The sequence below is a fragment of the Tasmannia lanceolata genome, unplaced genomic scaffold (genome assembly GCF_043159265.1).
Source record: "Tasmannia lanceolata isolate RefF3 unplaced genomic scaffold, GAP_Taslan_0.1 ptg000006l, whole genome shotgun sequence".
Taxonomy (NCBI): domain Eukaryota; kingdom Viridiplantae; phylum Streptophyta; class Magnoliopsida; order Canellales; family Winteraceae; genus Tasmannia; species Tasmannia lanceolata.
Window position 1 is genome coordinate 22,730,094 of NW_027518683.1, and position 17,585 is coordinate 22,747,678.

At 38.4% G+C, this 17,585-nt stretch overlaps 1 protein-coding gene across 1 annotated transcript; it reads left to right on the forward strand.

Moving 5' to 3' along the window:
* Positions 1-10,864: 10,864 nt before the first annotated feature.
* On the forward strand, positions 10,865-15,447 carry LOC143878509 (uncharacterized). The gene is made up of 3 exons (XM_077380785.1): positions 10,865-11,216; positions 11,339-11,482; positions 14,705-15,447. The coding sequence occupies exons 1-3, from the start codon at positions 10,969-10,971 to the stop codon at positions 15,243-15,245; spliced, it is 933 nt and encodes a 310-aa protein (XP_077236900.1). The 5' UTR covers positions 10,865-10,968; the 3' UTR covers positions 15,246-15,447.
* Positions 15,448-17,585: the final 2,138 nt, after the last annotated feature.

Consider the following 17,585-nt stretch of genomic DNA (forward strand, 5'->3'; position numbering starts at 1 on the left):
AGATCAAGATGTTTGATGGAGTGATTCGTACTTTGGGTGGTGTGGCTTATGTCCCAAAGATGGGAAGGCATCTAGATCACTTGGCCGGTTGGACTCTAGAGGTTGCAGGATTTCAGCTGCAAGTGGAGCCATGAAAATCACACGCGATTGTATGCTTCTGATGAAAGGAGAGAAGTGTGGTGGGTTATATCCTCTGGTTGGGGACACGGTGACTAGTGTTCCCAAGATCTTGATGGTTAGTTGGAAACGAAGTGGTAGTGCGTGCACGCGTAGTTTCTCTTTCGCAGTTGGTGCAGAGACAGGTTTCCATGTTGCAGACGATGGTGAGAGGATGACAATACCTGTGTTGGGGAGGATGGATCGAGATTCCTCTCCAAGGTTGATTGGGTGAGTCAATGGGTTGGCAGCTACACATGTGTATTGGCCGTGTTGATCGAATCGGAATGAGTCAGACCCAGGATGATTTGAAGGTGTGTAGCTGGTACTTCGGAAGGCCAATGGTGGTTTGCGGCGAAAGCGGAATGGTAGCGACATCAACTGAAAATCTTCAGGTGGCTGGGAAATAAGCCAAGGTGGAGATTGTTGGGAAAGTTGCCTTATTTCCACGGCATGTGGGAAGGTGAAAATGAAAGGGAAAATTGAAATAGCCTTTGTGGGTTTTGGAAAAACCCTAAAATAAAAGATAACGAGAGTGGGTTTTCTCTTGTGTGGGAGAACGACAAGACGAGATAGAGGTGTGTCGGCTGCCTCTTGGTGAGAGAGAGATAGAGAGAGAGAGAGAGAGAAGAAGAAGAAGAGGGTTTTTCTCTTGGGTTTCTTCTTGGGTTATCTCTCATGGGTGTTTTTCTCAGGTATTCTCTTGGGTTATTTCTCGGGGTTCTCTTGGGTACGGTCTTGGGTTTGATAAGCAAGGAAAGGGTTGCAGGTTTGTGGGTTTGATATTAATCCATTGTAATCCTTGTATATTGTTTTCTCATAGTAGAAGATCGTGTTTCTCGCCCGTGGAGTAGGCTTGGCCGAACCACATAAAATCTTGGTGTTCATCTTATGGCTTTCTTGTTTGTTTATTTTATCTTTCCGTTTAATTTGTACACGATCGGATCGGATTGCCTGGTGGATTTTCTCAGAAATATATATATATATATATATATATATATAGGGAAAAAGGTTTCTGAGGTATCGCTCACCGTGAGCAGCCCTCTAGATACCCCATTTCCCATAGTTGGTTGAGTCATCCAACCCATTGGTTCTGTAGGTTATAGGTAGGATTAGGGTTAGGGTTAGGGTTAGGGTTATGGTTATGATTAGTGGAGGTTTCCAAATGGATGGCTGCAAATTAAACTCTTATAAATCGAATGGTTAGAATTATGGTATGGAGGTGGTTTCTTAGGGACACCCTATCTATGTGAGGTCCTATAAAATGAATGGGTAGGATGAGTCAAACAACATGCTGGTGGTGTTTTATAGAGGGCTGCTCACGGTGAGCGATACCTCAAAAAACCTTTATATATAATGAATAGAAATGCATACATATGTTTAGATTGTTTGTCTTTAGATTTTATATCTCATGTTCAACTCTAATTGGATCATGTCTCTGTTTGTGGATGAAATCTCATTGATAATCAAGCCTCTACATGGATGTAGATATTGTCTGTCTTTTTATAACGCTTTTATTATTGAGAGGGCCAATAAATTCCTATTGTAGAGAATGTTGAGTTTAGCGGGTTGGATTGTGGTTTTAAGGATAATTTGGAGAGTCTTGAGTGAAGAGGAAGTGGGAAGTGGGAAGTGGGAAGTGAGAAATGCTTTATTTTCCTTAAGATAGACCAAACCTACTATATATAGGTCGGATCATTTTTGTCTGGATTTATTTCACTAGTTTTGGAAAATCATCAAAGATGATCTTATGGCAATTTTGCTGAATTTTTTTATGAATTAAATTTGGGTAGGTGCCACTTTTATCGCTCTCATTCCTAAGAAGGACGGAGCGGAGTTAGGCTTATCAGTTTAGTGGAAAATCCTTATACTATATATAAAGCGTGAATAAGGGGTTAAAGTCATCCTCACTTTCTCAGTATTTCCATTCATGTCCCACAGCCAAGCACAGTACTTTTGCATTGACATTTCTTATTTTCTTTAGGGGTATTCTCGGCATTCATGTTGGGCAATAAATGTTGGGCAATAAATACCCTAGCGCAAACTTCTAAAAATAATGCCCTTAACTTTTTCTTTTACCATTAACCCCTTTGCTGACATCTAACATCTATCACTATGAGAAATTATTTTAGGGTAAAATCGTAAACTACATACAAAAGTACCGACACAAGGTACATGTCTATGACAATTACGGCAAAAAACTACCAAGAAGAGGTAAAGTCATATGACAATGACAAAAGAACTACTTTTTATTACTCATGAAGAACACTTGCAAAATATTGACGGATTCGCGCACCTGAAGAGGAACAACAATTATGGAAACCTCTATCGATTGGAGGGCTAGGATCAGCCTATATCTATTGGAGGGCTACGATCAGCTTATGGAAATGATTTTACGGGCACAACAGATTGTTGTGTGTTCCATCCATAGTTTAAAATTTTTATTTCGGTAGCCGTTTCGGACCCCACCGAAAACCGAAATTTCGGTCCAAAATTTGGTAATTTGGTTCGAAATTCTGGACCGAATTTTTCAAATTCAGTACGAAATTTGGTAATTTGGTTCGAAATTCCGGAGCGAATTTTTGAAATTTCGAACTGAACCGAAATTCCGAATTCCGAAATTTCGGCCGATATCTAACATCTAATCTCTATGAGAAATTATTTGAGGGTAAAATCGTAATCTACATACGAAAAGTACTGACACATGGTACCTGTCTATGACAATTACGGCAAAAAACTACCAGGAAGAGGTAAAGTCATATGACAATGATGAAAGAACTACTTTTTATTACTCATGAAGGACACTTGCAAAATATTGACGGATTCGGGCACCTGAAGAGGAACAACAATTATGGAAACCTCTATCGATTGGAGGGCTTGGATGAGCCTATATCGATTGGAGGCTATGATCAACCTATGGAAATGATTTTACGGGCACAATCGATTGATGTTGTGTTCCATCCATTGTTTAAATTTTTGGTTTCGGTAACCGTTTCTGACCCCACCGAAAACCCAAATTTCGGCGAAATCTGAAATTTCAGTCCGAACTTTGGTAATTTGGTTCGAAATTTCAAACCGAATTTTTGAAATTTAGGACTGAATCGAAATTCCGAATTCCGAAATTCCGGCCGAAATTTTGTAACAATTTTTTTTAATAAATAGTGGCATTTAATCAAAATTTCGAACCGAAATTTAAAACCGTGGTTCTGTCACATGGACGGTTTGGGTCAACCTATAACCCTCTATAGATCGGAGGGTTCGGATCAACCTATGAAAATTATTTTTGGGGCACAACCTATGTAGGTAGTGGCCCATCTAATGGACGGTTTGGATCATCCTATGGTACGGGCCATACCGTACATTTGTCTCCGCCCTGCTCAATTTTGCAGGGGTACATTTGTCATCCTGGTCACTTACTTTGCCACTGGAGAACATCCAAAAGTTATCGCTTTCGTTCCCAACTTTTGCGTAAATTCTTTCTACATCCCATTGTATTTTAGGAAAAGTTCCCTGTGTATCCAATTTCTGATGGCTATTTTTGTCAATTCCAATGCCAATGACCCTTACATGTCCATCCAAAGACTCCAAACGAAACCCTATTATCTACCCGTTTGGCATTCGCTGGATTCCCTTCCTGAAAACTCCACTGCTCTCAACCTCCTCCTTCTCACCGCCTCTCCTCTCAAAGTCTCGTCACCAAAAACCGAAATTTGGTAATTTTGTTTGAAATTTCGGACCGAACCGAAATTCCGAATTCCAAAATTTTGGCCGATATCTAACATCTATCTCTATGAGAAATTATTTGAGGGTAAAATCGTAATCTACATACGAAAAGTACCAACACATGGTTCCTGTCTATGACAATTACTACAAAAAACTACCAAGAAGAGGTAAAGTCATATGACAATGACGAAAGAACTACTTTTTATTACTCATGAAGGACACTTGCAAAATATTGACGGATTCGCGCACCTAAAGAGGAACAACAATTATGGAAACCTCTATCGATTGGAGGGCTACGATCAACCTATGGAAATGATATTACGGGCACAACCGATTGATGTTGTGTTCCATCCATGGTTTAAAATTTTGGTTTCGGTAACCGTTTTGGACCCCATCGAAAATCGAAATTTCGGTCCGAAATTTGGTAATTGGTTCGAAATTCCGGACCAAATTTTTGAAATTTCAGACTGAACCGAAATTCCGAATTTCAAGATTTCGGCTGAAATTTTGGAACACTTTTTTTTAATGAATAATAGCATTTAATCGAAATTTCGGACCGAAATTACTGAAATTTCAGACCGAAATTTAAAACCATGGTTCTGTCACATGGACGGTTTTGATCAACCTATAACCCTCTATAGATCGGAGGGTTTGGATCAACCTATGAAAATTATTTTTGGGGCACAACCCATGTAGGCAGTGGCCCATCTAATGGACGGTTTGGATCATCCTATGGTACGGGCCATACCGTACATTTGTCTCCGCCCTGCTCAATTTTGCAGGGGTATATTTGTCATCCTGGTCACTTACTTTGCCCCTGGAGAACATCCAAAAGTTATCGCTTTCGTTCCCAACTTTTGCTTAAATTCTTTCTATATCCCATTGTATTTTAGGAAAAGTTCCCAGTGTATCCAATTTCTTATGGCTATTTTTGTCAATTCCAATGCCAATGACCCTTACATGTCCGTCCAAAGACTCCAAACGAAACCCTATCATCTGCCCGTTTGGCATTCGCTGGATTCCCTTCCTGAAAACTCAACTACTCTCAACCGCCTCATTCTCACCGCCTCTCCTCTCAAAGTCTCGTAACATGCTTTTGTTTTTGCTTCTCTTCTATGTCCTGCTCTGGGTATCATTTTCTCTTTGAACATAAATATATTTTATTCTTATTTTTTATTCATTAATGAAGGAGACTGATAAGAACTATATATGGATTCCGAACCGGGCTATTCTCCCTCCGGCAAACGATCCAAAGATGAGTTTTCTTGCTTTGTTTTGTTTTCCATTTTTCCCTTTAAATTGATGGATTTTAATTAGGGATCCTGAGTTTTGTTTTGGTTTTTAGGATGACCAAATTTTAGGGGATTTCTTCAAACAGGGATTATTAATTCTTTTTTTGTAGGAGGATTTTGATTGTGCGTTTTTCTCTTTTAAAAGAGGTTTTCAATTTTTCGGTTCCTTTTGGCTTTTTCCTAATAACAAATTTTGGTTCTAGATGTTCTTTTCTTCAGTTTCCCCGAACATGATTTTTTATTTAAATAGATCTCTAGAGTCTCTCATCAATTTCTTCGTTATGCCCTGTCAGTTGTCATCAAGCAAAACCTAAAAAATCATATTGCAACCCTTCATCTCCTTCCCAAACCCATTTCAAGGTAATGTGAGTTAGTGTTTTATGAAATCCCTCATCGGATGCCTGTAAGTGTTTTATGAAATCCCTCATTGGAATGTAAACACTTGGACAATGATGATTTCAGGTTATACACCGAATCCTCAGGTTGATTTTCACGAAAGCTCATTGTTAGGGCTTTTGGATTATTAGAAATTTTTTTGAAATGAAAAATATTTATAAAAGTTATGACTTCTTTGTATGCACAGAAAAGATAACTCGAACCGATCCTAATTTTTAATTAGAAAGAGTTTCAATGTATGATGATTTCCTCTAGATCAACTATAATCATATCATTTTCCTAAAAATTGTGGGAAAAAAAAGTTTTTTTTAAAAAAAAAATCTCGTCGACAATGTCTTTCTTGTAATCCAAACAGGGCCAAAATTCTCTAAGATTGACCAACCGCTAAACATTTTGCATGCGTGCTGATATGCTTGTACGAACCGTTCATATCCGTGAGACAATGGATTTAATGCTATATTTTCTTCTCTTATGAAATTCAATATTAATGCGTCTCACATCAAAATTAGTTGAAAGTTTCGATATGACAACTAAGTGTTTGAACAAAATTTTATCATTTTATAGAGTGCTTAAATGATATGTTTATCCTTTTCTTTGATTATACCTTATTACTGAAAATAATTTTCAATAAGTAAAGGGCGTGTTCGCAACCATAATTTAAATGGCTTTTGCCCATTTTGTAGGTGCTCGAATGCAACGAAATAAGATCCAAAAAAGGTAGTTCTGCAATCTGCAAACTAGACCCGCCAAGCCAATTTCTCCAAACTCTATGTTCAACATGTATAAAGGATGACATTCAAGCCATTTTTTCCAAAAAGGGATGAGAATCTGAGGCACGACTAGGAGTCGCTTACTTCAATTATCATAGATCCATTTCTACCTGATTCTATAGGGGAGGATGACAAGTGTTACCGTACACACCCAAAATCTTTTTAGCAAAGGTGATTCTTCAAAAAATGGGTGGAAAAAATACCCAAATACCCTTCTGACATGATGACAGTAACGTCAATCATTATCTTAAAGTTAGATTTAATGCATTTGATCTTAGCTGTTCGTTTTTGTTCGTTTGAACATATGTTTGAACCCAAAAAAGCGTTGGGTTCGTTTTAATCGTTGTTGTCTACAATAAGCAGAGACTGTTAGATCCTTGACAAGTGAAAGTATTTTTATGTATTTAAGATTCCGGCGGCGTATTCCAGAATCCGACGGCATACTCGATATGTTTGGAACACATATTTGAACCTAAAAAATCCGACAGTGTACTTGATATTCCGGCGTCGTTCTCGATATTCCGTCGGCTTACTCGATACGTTTGGAACACATATTTGAACCCAGAACATCCGACAGCGTACTTGATATTCCGACGGCGTACTCGATACATTTGGAACACATGTTTGAACTCAGAAAATTCGACAGCGTACTTGATATTCCGACGGCGTTCTCAGCCAAAGAGACGTGAGAAATAATAAAATATTCAATAACGTAGCCGTTCTGAGCCAAAAGAGATGTGAGAAATAATAAAATATTCAATAACGTCGTCGTTGCACAAACTTGTTTTTTTTTTACTAATTAATCTGTCTATTTCTTCTACATGATGACCTATTTTTGTTCTTCAAATATTTCTTCACCTAAACTTAACTTACATTTTACTCTCTCTTATTTTTTGAATGCACATATTTTAGATGTAGGCTTTAATAGCACTGCCTTATGTTTGTTTTGTTAAGATCAAAGAGGAATGCTAGCGTCAAGCGGAAGCTTCTCCCAAAGGCGTTTTAAGTGCAGTTTTCTCGATGTGTTTATTTCATCAATGACATTTCAGAAATCAGAAGCTTTGACGACAGACAAGGATGCTTCATGAGTAGGAAAAACTCGCAATAATGGAAATGGGTGATTCTTAGACCAATTTCAAACCAATATAAAAATTCTATAATAAATCTTCAGTTCTCCTTGAAAAAATGAAACCCTATTAGGGCCCGTTTGGATGCCGAGAAGATTTTGATTTGGATTTCTCACATTTGCAGCCCTTTTTGCATTGAAATTTGGATTTCTCACATTTCTAATTCAACATCTGATAGTGAAAAAAATCAGATTTCTTTGCAGTGGAAATAAGAAATTGGAAATATATTGTTTTTTGAAAAACACAGTCCAATAAAAGTCAGTGGGTTGCCTTGATCAACTCTTTTTTCACTGAACACCTGAAGCAGTGAATATATTGTTTTAAAAGAAATACATTGTCCAGTAAAATTCTGACTGTTTTGAAGCGGCTCACAACCAATTGACGTACCATTCCTCAAATTTGATATATTTATACAGAAATGAAATCACCATTGCAATCTTTTGATATTCCGCGAAAGCTTCTTGTCTTTTAGTATTTACTATTTAAATGGCTATCAAAAGGTTATTACAGTTCCCAAAAGCTCTAACAAGCCCTTTAAATACTGAAGGACAATCTAAATGGCTCGCACGTGCAACGCACGTGCATTTTTACTAGTGTATACAAAAGTCTGAAAAGGTTCTTGCATAAAGGAATTTTGGAAAAGGTTCTTCTAGAAAGGATAACGGGTGTGATGGAGGAGCATCATATCCAAATCCCAAAATGAAATCATTAAAAGAGTAGATAAATTCTCTATAGTGATTTGATTGCCAATGAATGTGTGAATTGCTGGGAAGTTCCCACGTCCAACCCCAAGAGGGGAATCTTTCTTTTCCGCCTTACATTGAACCGCGGAAAGAACCCCCTTTGGTGTCCAAAGTGGAAAAAGTGCTCAAAACTGTGGAAAGAGGTCGTGGAGAAGAAAAAGAAAAGGAAAAGGGGGGATGATTAACTTGGAAACAGAGAGGCATAGATCGGAAAAAATTAAAATAAAAAGAAGGGAAAAATACACTTAGACACCCTATGGTTTCTGACACACTCAACTTAACCCCTAATGTTTAAAAAGTTACAAGTAGACCCCCTGTGGTTTCAATTTGTGTAAGGTAGACCCCCTCAGTTGACGGTTCATCCACAGATTGAAGGGTTATGATGATCCGATGGAGCTGATTTTTTAGGCACACCCTATCTATCTCAGGGCCCATCAAATGAACACTTTGGATCATCCAAACATAGGGTGTGCCCAAAAAATCAGCTCAATCGGATCATCCTAACCCTTCAATCTATGGACGAACCGTCAACTGAGGGCACCTACCTTATACAAATTGAAACCACAGGGGGTCTACTTCTAACTTTTTAAAGATTAGGGGTTAAGTTGAATGTGTCAGAAACCACAGGGGGTCTATGTGTATTTTTCCCTAAAAAGGAAGGTGTTTTCACTTTAAAAGGCTTCTTTTTTTTCTTTTTTTCTTTTTTGGTAAGTAATTGGGGTTAGGCTTATTATTCAGGAACTCAAATTCATTGCCCTTGAGGAAGCCAAAGACAAGGGTTTTTTAGGGTGCTCTTAGAGAAGAAGAAGAGAAGAACTGCCAGTAGGGTTTGCTCTTGGCATTGTGGGCCATTCTATCGACCATTTCTGTTATCTCCCACGCTCTATGCTCAACCACTTAATTGGGCTACGGTGTGTGCTCTCCAGATATTTTCTCCATGCCATCGGAAGATATTTTAGGGGTTTTAGGAGTGGGAAAGATCTCTCTTGTTGATGCTTCTGAGGCAACCATGTATTTTCTCCAAGTTATTGTTGTCCTCTCGTTCTTGTTGTAAACCTCAAATTTTGGCAAAACTTGTGAAGAAAGGCATTGTAACCCTCATTTCATTATAGTGGATTTCATTTTGGATTTGCCTTGTGGATTTTCCCTTCATCTTGAAGGTTTTTCCATGTTAAATCTTATGGTTGTGCTTGGTGGAGCCCTATTATATGCTTTGTTGTTTCTTTTTCCTTAGCACTTTTAAAATTATAGATTTTACCTAGCATACATAGGAGGGAAGTTATAATTCCCAATAATTGGTATCAGATCAAGGTTGGGTTTTATATTTAATATTATTGATTAAAGATGGAAGCAAATACCTCCACATGGATGATTAGTCTAAATGGGAGCAATTGGTTAATCTAGAAAGCCAAGATGAAAGACATCTATTCAAGGGACCTCTATTTACCAATTGAAGGGATAGAGAAGAAGCCAAAATTTGTATCCGCTATTGGTTGGAAGAAGTTGGATCGAAAAGCAATTGCTTGTATTCGACAATGACTAGCTGATGTTGTTGTGTTCCACCATGTGACGACGAAAACTGGGGCAAGTTCCTTATGAAAAAATTGCATGATTTATATGAGAAAAAAGAAAACTAAAAATAAGGCATTTTCAATTAGAAAACTTGTAAACTTGAAGTTCAAGGAGAATTGATCAACTGCAGAGCACTTAATGAAATGCAAGGTATTGTAAATCAGCTGGCGGTTGTGAAGATGGCATTAGATGATGAGATACAAGTACTGTTATTGCTTAGCTCATTACTTTATAGTTGGAAGACTCTTGTTGTGTCCCTCGCTCATCGTCGAAGGGGATTCTCTTGATCTCATCCCGTGGATTAGAGATGTTGTTCTTTACCCATGGAGTTTTACTTCTACTTTAGAAGTCTCATTCTCCCGGGAGTGACAGCCAACTATTGGCCCACCCGCAAATTCGCCTTTTCATTTTCTTAAAAATCCCCTCCAGGTTTTCTTTCCTGTGAATGGTACTCCCAAGTAGAGATTTCATGGACATGGTCTAGATGCACAACACGACTCTTTACCATAAATGACAGTCGACTAACATTAAGGTAGATGATCTAGCCTGATCCAGGGTTGAGCTCGAGTCTTTACATATGTTGGATGACTTACCTCCTTGATATTTTTTATGTAATTTATTTGTATCTTTTGTCTCTTTTCTTTTTGTTTTGATGTACTTTGACCATCTAAGTCATTGAGTCTGAGACTTTATCCTCTTTAATAAATTCTTCAATTACCATTCGGGGGAAAAATCAACCATTTTAAAAGAGTCTTTATTGCTGATTGAATCTGCACCATTGGAATTAGATGGTACAAAACCACACCTTGGAACAAATAGACATGCTTTAGTTAAATGGAGATGAATGATTTGGTGGTTTTGGTCTACCTGAAAGCCCCTTCAAGACCTCTCGATGAACAACACGTGCAATATTAGAAAATATATAAAATAAAGTAAAGGGTACTTTGGCCATCTAAGAGTAACTTTCTTGAGGTTTGAATCCTTGAAAAGTCAAAATACTCATGAAAAAATCTACAATCTTTCTACTTGAATTTTATAACATCTCTTGTGTTTACCGTTGGGTTTAAAAACGTAAACATCAACCCTCTCTATCTACTCCACTCTCCAAGTTTCCTCTCTTTCTCAAGTCTTTTAATTACCTCCTCCTCCTCCTCCTCCCCTCCTCCTCTTTATGAACTAAATTTTTCTCATGGAGGGAACAGAAGAATTAAATGCAAATTGGGAAGATGAACTCGTAAGAGAGCTTCTCGATGACGAGACCCCTTTCTTTGTTAGACCAACAATTGTGACAACTGAGCCTGTTCTTTCCTCCGAACCCGCGATGAACAGTTTGGTATCAAAGGTCTACTCCGGACCAACGATCGAAGATATCCGAAAATTGTTATCTACAACTCAACATAATAGCGAATCTGATGAGCATAGCACTTCACAGCCTACGTGTGTTTGTACTCCTTTTTTTTTCTTTCTTTTTTTCTGTATGGTTTTATGTTCTTCTAGGACAATAAGATTAATTTCAAATTGGGTTCTTCTCATTATTTTTTCTTTTTTTTAAATTGCAGAATTTCTATGACAGAGAAGGCTCTGAGTAAGATGGACAACAAGTATACATTGAAAATCAAAAGCAGTGGGAATGGAATGGCAGATGATGGTTATAAATGGCGGAAATATGGGCAGAAATCAATCAAGAACAGCCCAAATCCGAGGTAATTACTTTCTTTCCTTTTGGATTTTAGCTATACAAAGAAGTGAATTTTATGAATTATTGCACTGGGCATGATTTCAGTCCTTTTCTTTTTTATTTTTTTCCTTTTTTTCAGTTCATGGCTTAGGACAAGGGTGTTTTCGTCGTTGACTTCTTTTCCGTTTGTCTTTTGATGATTTTATGATTTTCAATTGGTCACTGCATTTTTCCTAAATGGCAGAAATGTCCTCGCTTGTGTTCAGCCCTTCCAGGGACCATGCTAGGAAGTAGACCTGGCAAACGCGACCCGTGCCCGCAGGTTGACCCGACCCACCCTCAAATTTGCGGGCACGGGTCTGAGTTTTAGTGACCCGTCAAAACTAACCCGCGGGTGACCCAACCCGCAAAAACACGGGTCAGGTCGGGTCAACCCGCGGGTCACTTGGCTTTTTTAAGGGTGGTGATTTTGTTATGCTAATCTAGTTAGATAGCTTTTTTTCTAATGCAAAGGATGATGATTTTGTCATGCTAATCTATTTTTTAAGAGTTTGATGCCTGAATGGGTTATGGCTAGCACCATAGGTTGATCCCAACCCTCCGATTTGAATGTTAGAGGGTTGATCACTTGATCCTAACCCTCCGATTTGAATGTTAGAGGGTTGATCACTTGATCCTAACCCACTATAGATCGAAGGGCTAGGATCAACCTATTGAAATGATTTTTGGGGCAACACCTATTTAGCCTGTGGGCCATCTAATGGACGGTTTCGATCATCCCACGGTGCCGGCCATACCGCCCTCATCAAAATCCAGTGAAAACATTTCTCAAAATAAACAACTGTTTGAATTTGCGGGTGACCCGCGGGCCGCGCGGGTCACCTAAATTCTGACCCGCAAAAATGCGAGTCATTTCCTAATCCGACCCGTGTGACCCGCACCCGCATCACCCGCGGGTTGACCCGGCCCGACCCACCCGTTTGCCAGGTCTACTATGAAGTAGGAAGAACCCTGGTTCATGGATTTTTTTTTGATGAATTGTCTAGCCCACCGTACACGTGGCACTTCACGATGATCAGTGGGCCGCCACTCTTTACTTCTAATTTGATCGAGATTAGATGACCCTAAGCCATTGATCAATATCTTGATAAACAAGGCTTTGGAAAAGAATTTTAAAGATTTAAAAAATATGTAATTATTTGTGGAGTTTTCAACTCTTAAGATCACCTGTCAAAAAAACAAAAAAACAAAAAAAAAGTTCAAGGAAAGAAAAGAAATATAAATAGAGGAAAATTTATTTTTCTTTTTTATTTACTATTTCAAAAGGAAAGGAAAAAAGATGAATAAAAAGATTTTTCACTTACTTTTTTAACTTACTTTTAAAAATGAAAAAATAATTCCTTGGGGTTTTTGTGTTGGGTGGGGTCCCCTTGGATGCACCAAAAATTGGGAAAATCAAAATAAAAGGAAAAAATTTCAATCTGGAGAAAAATAGAGTAAAGAAATGGGAATGTATTCTCTTTTCCCTTCTACTTGTATCTTAGGTGCATCCAATCAGACCCACGATCGCGTGGCTCTAGTCACAGATGAGTGTCTTGGCATCATCTGATGATTCTAGACCATTGATCAAGGATGATTAAAAAGATAACCTTTAAGTTAGGCCCATTAACCTTAAAAGCTAGTGTTGGCACTAGCTTTTAAGGGGCCTGTCTTAAAGGGAACAACTCTTTTGTTCTTCTTACTTTGTGGTGAATGAAAAAGAAAATATTTTATACGGTGCCCGACCGTGAAGTCAAGTGTGGGTTGTACCACCCTTGATATTTGATCCAACACTAGTCCGCTTTTTTAAGAGTGCGCTGTTGGATCAAATATCAAGGGTGGTAAAATTATGGTACCGGCTACACTTGACTTCAGAGTCAGGTGTAATTTCTCGATAAAGAAAATAAGAGAGAGAGAGAGAGAGAGCCCCAAGAAGAAAATATTGGGATTTAGAAGTGAGCCCACCTGCCCAAATTAATTTGGACACCCACTATCCAAAACTTCAACTCATTAATACTAGGAAATTGATATGAAGACAGAAAGAAGCTTCTTTTATATAAAATTGCCCCAAACAGCCACAATAATGTTGCCACGTGTATTAATCTAAGATATATTTAACATTTTATAAAAAGGATACCCATACTCTTGTCAAGAAAAAATAATTATCAATGTGATGTTGTAGGCGGTGCGGTGCAATAAGTAAGGATATTATGGACCTCCCAAAATAATTCTCAAAGGTGCTAAGCTTATGTTTGCAGACCTTAGAAAATAGAGGTTTGCTAGGTGGGGACAGACTCTAGCTGCATACCCCACATGTGGGTCATAGGTCATCCTGGCCTGCGTCCAAATTCACCATTGGTGGGGAACAGAGGGTGCAACTCGGTCAATTTTTTGGGAATTCCGTTCTAGCTTTTACCATAAAATTGTATCTGGTTTGGGTTAATACCAATATATTCTTTACCAAGGATAATTCGAGGTCTTAATTTCCAAGCTTTAATATGATTGATGATTCTTTATACAAAAAAACTATATATTGAAACTCGGTATAAACACCTCATTACTGGCCCAAATAACGAACATTGCACCATCTGAGCCATCCAATCAAATTGACGGTCCCTCTTGATAAACACCTCATTATGTACGTACTCTAGAAATGTAATCTTTTGTGGACCATTTTCCATAACTTTTGGTGGGTCTAATGAAATGATCTCAACCACCCAAAAGTTATGGATCCATCAAATTGACGGTCCCTCTTGATAAGCATGTGCCGTGCCGATTCAATGATAGAGTGTATGTTTTTTTTAAGGAACTGATTTCACCGCTCGAGTATTTTGATAAGAGCTTTTTGAGAACCGTAATATCCTCTGACACCCCTTGAAGTAGTACACGACAAACAAGTGGAGCGCATGTTTAAAGGGTTTTAAGAGCTTTTTGAGAACCGTAATATCCTCTGGCATCCCTTTAAATACTACACGACAAACAAGTGGAGCGTACGTTTATCAAAACACTTGAGCTCAAAAATCATTTCCCTCATTATATGTTCCCAATTTACTTATTTCAATCACATCCATTTTTCTTACATCAGATGGAAATTGATAAACATTCAAATAGGTCTTGGTATCTTTGATTGTTACTCACATACACGCATCTGCTGTGTTTATATTTTTCCCCTAATGTGGTTCGTTCGTGGATTTATTTTCTTATACAGGAGTTATTACAGGTGCACTAACCCTAGGTGCAATGCCAAAAAGCAGGTGGAGAGATCGGCAGAAGAGCCAGACACCCTTGTTGTCACCTATGAGGGGCTCCACCTCCACTTTGCCTACTCCCACTTCCTCTTAACCAGGCCTAGCGACTGCTTAGCCACCTTTGAAACATCCAAGAGACCTAAAACCCTAACCCTAGCCCAACAGGCCCAACCCCAAGCCAATGACCAAACCCAAGTCCAAACACCACTAAGCCCACAAGTGGGTCCCACCTCATCTTTCCCAATAACGAGTCTGGGAGAAGGTGAGACAGTTGGAGGAGTGGTTGGAGCCATTACCAGCCCCATGGAAACCCCACAAGGATTGCTCGAAGATGTTGTGCCCTTGATGGTTAGAAACCCATTAAACAACCCCATAGATTCAAATGGCCCCTGTTTTTCTTCGTACCCATCTTCTCCTCCATCTTCCTCTTCCTCTTCTTCTTTCTCTTGGTCACCTAATTCATGTTCTTTAGATATTGGCATTCTTTCTAGTATTAGGTGAGATCAAGTGAAACAATATATGAATGCAGGACAAGGGTAATTTTGGATTTTTATTTACTTTTGTTTAGATTCCTCAGCTCTATGGGAAATGGTGGGTGAAACCCAATAAAATAACTGTTTTCCTTGAGATGATGTAATATGCAGGGTGGAATGAGAATTATATGATATGATAATAAAGTTAAGTGTACATTTGTGCATGAAAATTTGTGTGGTATCATTTTGCTTCCCTTTCATTTGCCTTTTATATTGCACTTCGTTGATAAAGATAAATGCTTGAACCAATTTGGGATTTTTGAGACATCTATTCAGAGATGGATACGTGGTTAGGAATTTATTGCTTTTACACAATATTCACCACGTTGGTTACTTGGGATAGTCCCCTCTAATGTAAGGGCGTAGTCGTAAATACACTGGTGGGGGCTGTCCCAGGTAAAAAAGGGGAGGAAAATATATCACTGCCCCACAGTAAAAGCATCATTTTCTAACTAGATATTTTGGAGATTCTATTTTGGCCATATTCATATGCTTTGCGTATTCAAAGCTTTTGGATACATGGATTTTAGAATCCAGGTTTTTAGTTTGAAAACAGGGTAAAAGAGAGTTCATGATCAAGCTAATGCCGCTGTCCTGGCAGTGTTTCTTGGATTTTAAGAAAGAAAATCAGGTTTTAGAAATCTCTCCTGCATCCTAAGATTTCTAAAACCTGGAAAAATGGGAGGATCAACTACTCTCTTGCTGTCAGAAAGAAGGGCGAGAAGTAAAAAATGATGGCTGGTCTGCTTCTTCATTCAAATAGAGTAGGCCGGGGAGGCTCCGATTACTTTACCTCCTAAGTATTTGCATTATACAGTGTAAATATTTCATATTTCGTGTCACGGCTAATTCGATAGCTGTGATACTATTTGGAAGATTATTACTGTACGGAACTTGCTAGGAAATCTCACAGAAAGCCATTTCGATGTGAGAACCACCTACGAATTAAATGAAAATGACACAATCTGCTGCCCTCACATTGTCTTTTTGCAAAATTTCCTTACAAATCCCTTAGGACCCATTTGGATACCTCCCATTTTGTATTTGGATTTTGGAATTGAGTTTTGAATACAAATTGAATAGATCCGGCATCTCATAAAGAGGAAGGGAGGGACTGAGAGAGTGAGGGAAGGGGGTACTTCCTAGCGGAGGGGAGAGGTTGAGGTATCTAACCCTCCGATCAGCGCTTCAGATCGGAGGGTTAGATCATCCTATATATGGAGATAATTTTTGGGGAAAGACCTATTGACATTGGGCCCAAAAAACGAAATGGTAATGATCTAAATAGAGTAGGGCCTATTTGTTCAATGATCTGAACCATTCAGTTGTTAGGCCCCAACTTAAATACGCCATACCATGATAATAATCTGCACAAGATCATCCTAACTATTCGTTCTGTAGAGATTTATATATAGTGTAGTTTATCTACAGATTAGAAGGTTAAGATCATCCAATGGAGATTATTTTTGGGATACAGTCCCGTGACATTGGGCCCAACAACTGAATAATTTGGATCTTCAAACAAGGTGGACCTTCGTTGTATTTTTCAAAATATATGCTCAGCTACGTACGCACGCAATGTACGCAATATAAAGTCGGGCCCACCTACTATATGGCACCTAGTGCATACATGCACTCATCATGTAATGAATATTTTTTTTTTTAAATCAATGGGGCCACTTTGTTCCATGATGTAAACTGTTCATTTATTGAACCGCAACATAAATAGGCCATGCCCCACAAAGCAACTCAATCGGATGAACATAACCCTCTAATACGATGACATTATATATAAATCTATGTGTATTGAAGAGTTGGGATCATCCTAGGGGGATGATTTTTTGAGGCAAGGTCTATTTACATTGGGTCCCAACAAATAAATCGGTTTGGATCTTTGACCAAGTGGGCCCAAGTGATTTTTTATTTATAAAATATACTTTTTTATATGGTGTCCACCCTCAAATATCTAAACCATTAATCGTCGGGTCCCACAGAAGGTTCCAAGAGAGAGAGAGTCATTCATCGTCGGCCCCACGAAAGTTTGAAAGAGATAGAGAGAGAGTCATTCATTATTGGGCCCCACGAAAGTTTAAGAGAATGTGAGAGAGGCTTTCGGCGAAATTACCTAGCAAATCCCTAATTTTATTGAGTCATTTTCTCATGGTTGGGTAAGCCATAAACCAACTGAGACCTTGCATTATATATACATATAAAAGATAAAAATGTTGTATCTTATCTAATATAAAATAGTCTGCAATTAAAAATATGGTTAGTTGGAAGTTGGCAATTACTAGGTTTCTCTATTTTT